Source organism: Rhodamnia argentea, chromosome 6 (assembly GCF_020921035.1).
Source record: "Rhodamnia argentea isolate NSW1041297 chromosome 6, ASM2092103v1, whole genome shotgun sequence".
NCBI lineage: Eukaryota > Viridiplantae > Streptophyta > Magnoliopsida > Myrtales > Myrtaceae > Rhodamnia > Rhodamnia argentea.
The window spans coordinates 28,004,513-28,013,210 of record NC_063155.1 but is presented as its reverse complement, the minus strand read 5'-3'; the positions used below and the strand labels follow the sequence as shown (position 1 = coordinate 28,013,210).

At 41.6% G+C, this 8,698-nt stretch overlaps 1 protein-coding gene across 1 annotated transcript; it reads left to right on the top strand.

Moving 5' to 3' along the window:
- Positions 1-1,237: 1,237 nt before the first annotated feature.
- Positions 1,238-5,956, top strand: LOC115726978 (probable sulfate transporter 3.3). The gene is made up of 13 exons (XM_030657085.2): positions 1,238-1,635; positions 1,838-1,886; positions 2,012-2,219; positions 2,292-2,463; positions 2,850-2,915; positions 3,554-3,667; positions 3,765-3,881; positions 4,270-4,396; positions 4,518-4,804; positions 4,910-5,100; positions 5,200-5,285; positions 5,492-5,568; positions 5,679-5,956. Exons 1-13 carry the CDS (start codon positions 1,312-1,314, stop codon positions 5,835-5,837), a joined length of 1,977 nt encoding a protein of 658 aa, XP_030512945.1. The 5' UTR covers positions 1,238-1,311; the 3' UTR covers positions 5,838-5,956.
- Positions 5,957-8,698: the final 2,742 nt, after the last annotated feature.

The window sequence follows — 8,698 nt, the reverse complement described above, 5'->3', positions numbered from 1 at the left end:
AACCCGTTAAGACATGAGACAAATTACGTGATCTTTTCTGTCCTTAATTTTCGTGATATTCTACCTGCTTTGATCCTGAGGAAACAACTCCTCTTCGACGTCACCACTTTCTAATTAAACCCAAACTCGTGATTTCTCGGACAATTAAGCTCGTTAAATGGATGGGTCGAGTCTATGGTCTGATTCAAATGGACTTATATAATCCTTTTTGACTCATTTACATATGATGCAAATTCAACGGCCCATTCATGCTCCTACACGAGATTCATGTTTAGTAATTTTTCTCTTTAAATTGTCGTTTTTGAATATGGGTCGCTTTTTTACCATAAAATAAAAAAGAATGGACAGCTTCATGGAGTGGCTCCGTATTTAATTTGAGCTGAAAGTAGGCTACTAACTGACACACTGACTTCGACCAAAAAAAAAAACCTGACACACTGACACCCATCTCTTTTGGACTTTACTTTTCAAAACCTACTTATCACCCGTGTTTTGAGTTTAAGGCTGACCCATACATATATGACACATTTAAACAAATACGGATTAACATATGCGTTTCTCATACATTTTGGCGGCTCCACGGATGACTAATGACGTGTGAATGCTCTTATCGCCCTAAACCACGATGCATTAGGTTAGTACCATTGGGTGTTTGAATGAATCTGTACGGGGTATCATTGCACGTTATACAATCTCTTTTCATCTGAGCTATTACGGTTCTTTTATTTTTTTTCAGATTCCGAGATATGTATGTATTATGAGGACGAGGGAGATGAGTTCACACCAAAAGAATCAATGCTTGCTAATGTTAAACATCAAACCTATTTGGGCACCAACTTAATGCTACATATGCCCAAAGCATGGCAATATTGGTGTAGCCATAGAAAGGTTTCATTGCAGATATTGACTTGGAACCTTGAACCCCACATGCACAAATAACAATGCCTTAAAAATAAGCACTACATGAAAGAAGTTCCATGCAATGTGAATGTGTGGTCAACTCTCCCAATTCAACAAATACACCTTACTTAAATAAGGCTCTCCTTATGACCAAAATAATAATAATAATAATAAGGCTCTCCTACCATATGTCACCTTAGAAAAAAAAAATCAGAGAGAAAAACCGAAGAACTTTCACCTACAGAGAAGTTTTGTTTGGTAGCGGTCGTCGATCGATGGGATGGTACTGCTACATCACAATGATCACATAATAAAAAGCAAAGCTTGCCGCTGTGTGCTCAAATCATAAACCTTGAAACCAAAGAGACGCAACACTAGAAATCACCTCGGCCATTAACCTCCCTGCCTCACATGGATCCGAACCCTAGTCATAACATGACGACGAGTAGTCTCGACTCCCGGTCGCACTGCATGGAGATAACGGCGATGGAGGTACACAGGGTGGCGGCGCCGCCTGCGAGGACGATGGCCCAGAAGCTGGGGTCGAGGCTGAAGGAGACGTTCTTCCCCGACGACCCGCTCCGGCAGTTCAAGGGGCAGCCAGCCAGGACGAGGTGGATCCTCGCCGCCCAGTACGTGTTCCCGATCCTCCAGTGGGGCCCCAACTACAGCCTCAATCTCTTCAAGTCCGACGTGGTCTCCGGCCTCACCATCGCCAGCTTGGCCATCCCTCAGGTAACCTCACTTGCTCCTCATGTCAAGGCCGTCACCTAACCTCACGCACACTTATACTTTTGCTTGCCTACATTCGACACTTGGTCACTAAATGGCTAATAATATCCTTATTTAAATCTAACTTCTTAGAGTACACCGACTTTTCAAGTAGCTACTGATTAAAGCTAATACTTTTGAGATTCGTGTCTATCTTAATGTGCAGGGAATAAGCTATGCGAAGCTGGCGAGCTTACCACCCATTGTGGGTCTCTGTGAGTGGACTGCTCTCCTCCTCTTCTTGCTCGCCGCATCAAATTACGCACTGTTTCATTAACGATATGTATATTTTCTCGCCTTTTGTGTCGTTGGGTGTTGAATTTGATTTTGTAAATGGAAGATTCAAGCTTCGTACCTCCTCTGGTGTACGCGGTGCTGGGGAGCTCGAGGGATCTGGCGGTGGGGCCGGTGTCGATAGCGTCGCTGATCATGGGGTCGATGCTGAGGCAAGAGGTGTCGCCCGCCAAGCAGCCGCTCTTGTTCCTCCAGCTCGCCTTCTCTTCCACCTTCTTCGCTGGCCTCTTCCAAGCTTCTCTGGGACTGCTAAGGTTCGGTCTTCTGGCACCATCTCAATTCCCCCTCGGATTTCATATTTTTACTGATTTTCGGGCAACTGACAGGCTGGGATTCATCATCGACTTCCTGTCGAAGGCGACCCTGATCGGGTTCATGGCCGGGGCTGCAATCATAGTGTCGCTGCAACAGCTGAAGAGCCTGCTGGGGATCGTGAACTTCACGAAGCAGATGGGTCTGGTCCCTGTTTTGACCTCTGTCTTCCGCCGCACCAACGAGGTGATTCGACTATTCCTCTGAGAAGCTCTTCTATTTTGGAGCCAAAAAAATTCAGAGCTCTTCTAATTCCCTTGTCGCTTTCACGTGTATCTCTCCTGCTTTCCGGATCTGTGAGATCTAGTCAGTTTGTCTTGACCTGCCCAGGTAAGAAAACAGCACATAGCTCAGCTGCGAGCAGAGCACAGAAAAATGGATTTTCTATACAAACGCCCTAACGGGTTGTCTGAAACTCAATTGCATGAGGCAGGCAAATCTTCTTATGAAAAAAGTGCGACTACGTCAGAGCTTTGACTGCTGACGCAGGCTAGGCTATGCATATTAGCGGCTATAAGCGGTTGACTTGGAGCTGAACTCGTGGATGGTTTTTTGCTTTATGGTGTGTGCAGTGGTCGTGGCAAACGGTACTGATGGGGGTGTGCTTCCTGGTGCTGCTTCTGGTGGCTCGACACGTCGTAAGTCAACAGAAATAAAAGCATACCAGAAAAATCAAAACAGAAATAAATTTTAGCCATCGCAAAAATATGAGATGCCGTGACCTATATAAAGATATTTAATAGACGTCTCGCATGGTTTATTTAAGAATGTATATTCTAATATCTATATAGATCGCGCGAAGTTGAGCCACTCATTTGTCTCGCGTTGTCAACTTTACCGAGTAATTTGCCTTTGATTGAACTAAGTACGATCTCTAATAATAATAAATAAATTACACATAATTAGAAGGAATATGCTTACATTACTATTTTCTTTTAACTATTATGAGATTGACAGCATGTTATGAGCCAAAAAAAAATATAGATAATAAATAATTAAAAATTATTGTGGGGCCTATTACTTTAAGAATTTTGGGTCTACAACATCTGTTATTCTCAACGGTCACAAAAAAAACTGTACATATGAAAACCTTTTGCACCAGTGTTTAAGCAAGTTATTTCTGACTTATGGTCTCTGCTTCTTTGAATCCCAATCAAAGTTGTACCGCCAAAAATAAGATTAAGAACATTGTGGCGCAAGTTGGCTTGGCAAAAGGAAAGAGTGTAATGTTTGGGCTGTGTTGATGATGACTGGGTGTGCGCGTCACTCCGTGCAGAGCATGAGAAGGCCGAAGCTGTTCTGGGTGTCGGCAGGCGCTCCGCTCGTGTCCGTCATCCTCTCCACCCTCCTCGTGTTAGCCTTCAAGGCTCAACGCCACAGCATCAGCGTGGTATTACAATCTATTTCCTCTCTGAGTTCTTGTAAATAGTAATGTCTGCCCTGTCTGTCGATTCTCGATCATATCATATCGTCGGTTGAATTTTCAGATTGGGAAGTTACAAGAAGGCCTCAACCCTCCTTCCTGGAACATGTTGCACTTCCATGGCAGCCATCTGGTTCTTGTCATCAAGACTGGACTCATCACTGGCATCATCTCCCTCACTGTGAGTGGACTTTCGCACGGTCCCTTCATGGGCAATGCTAGGGATGCTAACAAATTGTGCTAAAACTGTTAAAGATGTTAGGCAACGTATTGGAGAAAGACAGGTTTTAGACGATAAGGGCACATGAAAGAGTTTCAGAACGATAGCACGGCAAGAATTTCATAAGATAGTTTCAGAGAATAAGGTCGCTTTTGTGTATGATTTGTTGAAATTAATGTGCCGCTTGCCTCGATAGGAGTTGAAACACTAAACTCTGTTGAAAACGAGGATAGTCCTGGAGATGTTTCTTGTGGCTATGTGTATTTGTAGATGAAGCTTGAGCTAAGACACAGGAAATACCGGTAAGCGATAAGGCAATTTTTCCTAAGATTGAGGCTGTGTCCTGCAGGAAGGAATTGCGGTAGGGAGGACATTTGCTACTCTGAAGAACTACCAAGTGGATGGAAACAAGGAGATGATTGCCATCGGCCTCATGAACATCGTCGGTTCCTCTACTTCATGCTACGTCACTACAGGTTCGGTTTCCTCTTAGACGCCGAAGGCTCCTATTTTTATCAGAATACTTTGAAAGGAAAGCGCACCAGATAAAGGGGGGACATTGAAGCCTAGTTTTCTTGTGAGTACGCATTTTTTCAGGTGCTTTCTCGCGGTCGGCCGTGAATCACAATGCCGGAGCGAAGACAGCAGTGTCAAACGTAGTGATGTCTGTGACTGTGATGGTTACTCTTCTTTTCCTCATGCCTCTGTTCCAATACACTCCCAACGTCGTGCTGGGCGCAATCATCGTCACCGCGGTGATAGGCCTCATCGACATTCCTGCTGCTTATGCCATATGGAAGATCGACAAATTCGACTTTGTCGTGATGCTGTGCGCTTTCCTGGGCGTCGTATTCATCTCCGTCCAAGTTGGTCTCGCCATTGCAGTAAGTTTTGGATTTTCTTCGATTTATGTTGCTCTTCTTTTCTTGAACTCTGTCGATTTTCATGGCAATGACTCCACAACAAAGTGACATGGTGTTGTTTGGCAGGTTGGTATTTCCATATTCAAGATCCTCCTGCAAATCACAAGGCCGAAGACGGTTATATTGGGAAATATCCCCGGAACGGATATCTATCGGAATCTTCATCACTACAAGGAAACCATGAGAGTCCCCGGTTTCCTCATTTTGAGCATTGAAGCTCCAATTAACTTTGCTAACACAACTTACCTGAATGAAAGGTAACTAGTTGCTGCATAAACTACTCAGCTGCTCAACTAGTTTATCAGGATAGAAAAGGAATGTTCATGTACCTGTTATCTTGATTTTGGGTGTAACAGGATCTTAAGATGGATAGAAGATCACGAAACGGAAGAAGATGCGAAGAAGCAGTCGAGCCTTCGGTTTGTGATTCTGGACTTGTCAGGTATGTTTATCTTCGCTTCCATTTATGGATTGCTCACAAGCAAGATGATAGGGAGATTAAGTTAATTTGTCGTTCCGACAAACACGAACATTTTTCACATTATGTGGCTTGGATATACTAAGGAGCGACGATGGCATTGTTTTAAAAGCCTTTGGAACCATGTAAATGATCTTGAAGCATAACAAACGTCCTCGTTGCCATCTCAGCTGTGAGTGCCATAGACACAAGCGGAGTATCGCTCTTAAAGGATCTGAGAAAAGCCATGGATAAGAAGGGCATCGAGGTAAGTACTCCAGAAACCGCTTTCCTTTCCTTTCCTTCCCTTTCCTTTCCTTCCCTTTCGGTTAATGAGAACTTGAATCTCGGGGTAAACGTCGAACTCGCGCCGCGCAGCTTGTGTTGGCGAATCCTCTCGGAGAGGTGATGGAGAAATTGCAGAGAGCAGATGAAGGGGAGGGCCTGCTAAGGCCAGATAACCTCTTCTTGACGGTCGGAGAGGCGGTGTCGTCTCTTTCTTCCTCCATCAAGGTTCAATCCACAAGCCATATCTGATCTGTGACTTCTTTTTTGGATGTTTGCTCCGCTGCTCCTCCATTACAGTATAGTAGCCCTTCCTTGAAAACAGGAAATTAATGAGGAAGAAAAAAGTTAAAAAGTCAGATTAATGTTGAGCATCTCATCTCTTTATAGAACATCTCTATACGTCTATTACACGCGCACTAGCCTCTTGCTCCTGCTAAAGACAATTCACCAAACTAATAGTGGGATTCAATCGGGAAAATGGCATTCGTTGATCTGCTATGCATAAGCTGACCAAAACTCCGCGTCTCTCTTCGTGAAAATGTCGGTAGTCGTTCTTCAGAGGCAGTTATGAACAGAGGATTCCATTTATTTAGGCCAGAAACAGATCATCGCTTAGATCATACATATAATCCGTAATTATTGTCGAACGACGTCGTGAATGTTGATCACATCGAGAACTTCGGATAACGTTGATCTCGCAATTTAACATATGAAGAAGAAATGCAGCCTTCGGTACGAGGAAAGATGAATCATGATTCATGGGGTGGATAACACAGTGTTGACCGGACATCATGCCCATTCCCACGCGGTTAACGCTGGATCCAATGTCCCCTTATTTATCCCGTGTGACATGTGTCCTGTTTCACGGGGAGCTTTTTTCGCCCAATCAGACTCATCTCTGACACCCTGGGAAAGTCGAACACGTGCACATTCACAAGCAACGGCCAAGATGGTGCCATTAATTTGATAATCCATCTTTTTTGCAGTGCCTACACATATATAATAACGCTAAGTGCGGCCCCCTAACTTTCCTAAGATGTGCAATGTGATCCGTTGACCTTTTAATTTATTTAATTTAGACTCTGAATTTTTTATACATATTCAATTTAACCCCTAAAATATATGAAAATGTTCAATATTATCCTTTCATTTCATGTAGTTTATAGATTAAATTGAACAAATTAAAATTTCAATGACCACATTGCAAATTGAGTTAAAGTCCATAAATCATATTGAACAAATTAAAAGTTCATAAATCAAATTGCATATTGGGTAAAAATTCAGAATTATATATACACACACATACTTTTAGATATTCTAAATAGTAATCGGCTCTTCTTTAATGAGAAGTCGTGAGAATTTAATTTAAATTAGTAAATCTTGCCCTTTGTAATCCTCACGCGAGTTTCACTCCACAATCACCTTGCCTTATCGGCGAGTTTTGGTAAGGTCCTTCTCTCCTTGTAAATGTTTCACAAAAGAAAAATAAAATAAAATCTATCAAGTCCTTGTTGAGATATGATGAGGACCGCAAGAACACTCTTCCGATCTAACTCTCATTTTTCGTTTCGATACTAGAAAAAAGGACGTACCCGAAAAAATAGTAACTTCGAGACGGTATAAAATATGGGTTCGCGCAATTCGTTCGTTTGTGCATGCTTTGTTGTATTTTATTTTCTTCGACATAGGAATTTTAGTATAAACTATGCTTAATTACAAATGTACAGATGACACATTTGCGAAACTCACATACATACCCACAGAAAAAATTTCAGATCATTTAAACGGCACATCATGGATAAGGGCCGCAAATAGTCCAAATCGACACCAGTCGCTGTGCGATTAGAAATACTCCACCTGATTTCAAAGCGTGGGACCAACTGCCGGCGGTGCTTCATTTTCTCGCACGGTGGACTTGGGAAGATTACCAAAATACATGTGTCCATCTCACAAAAATCTCTAGATTTAACAAATATTTTCTCATAAAAAAAACAAATATTTGTCGAAAATGATCAGTTATATTGTTTTGAAAAATTAGTCGATATAAAACTTTTTTATTATCAATAACAATTTATACCTACCTATTTTTGTATATAACCAATCATTTCTTAAAAAATATTTTTCGAATATTAAGTTTTCCTCGAAACAATCTCTGTCTTGTTGCATGTCGAAAGGGGAGGGGTTGAAAAAGATTTCATCGTTTTCTACACAGACGGAGGTCTTATTATAAAGAATGGAGAAAGGTAAATATAAAGTCGATGATACCTTTTACGGTTATAAGTCGTAAAACAAATTTATTATCGTGGGTCCACAAAATATTTCGTATATCATTATTACAATACTTTTCATGCCTGGGCATCACTCATCTTATAATATACTTTCCGTCCCATCAATTTTCCATTATCATATGTTTATTCTTGAAAAAAAATTTAATAAGGACTTAAAATGCCATCGTTTTCTTAAATAATGACAGAAAATAAACATTGTTTCATATTAGAGTTTGAAGTGCCATTATTTTCTCAAATAAGAACTTTGCCTTAATGAGGCGAGCCTCGCCCAATCTGGCGAGCGTCGCCCTCACCGGCCACAAGCAAGCCTGGTCCTTACCAGATTAGGGCAACGGCCTAGGTAAGGCCTGCAACCCTTGCCGATTGCGGTTACAACCCTCGCCAGCAATGGCAAAGGAAAATAAAGAAAAAATAAAAATTATATTTGGACGAAAATGCCCTTGACCGTTGATAATATTTAACCGGCTAATGAGGGAGGCTCTTAGTTGAAACTGTCATGATCAAGAAACAGACCGGCGTGTGTGAATCAAACGCGGATACGAGTTATTACGACATGGTCAAGCATAAATACATTCATGTTCTCGCATCTTATTCGATATTTAAGGTTAATTGGGATACGAAATCCACCTATTTTAATTGAAAAAAAAAACGCTCACTTGTTGTAATATTTTTTTACAATGAATTTTTTTTTTGTTATGGCCCCGTTTGGTTCAGCATTTGGCCAAGGGATTTTGAGAAAATGCAAATACCCTTGAGCTAAAGGCCTTTTTCAAAATGCAAATAGTGTTTGGTAAAACTAATTTTAAAAACATATTTGGAAAG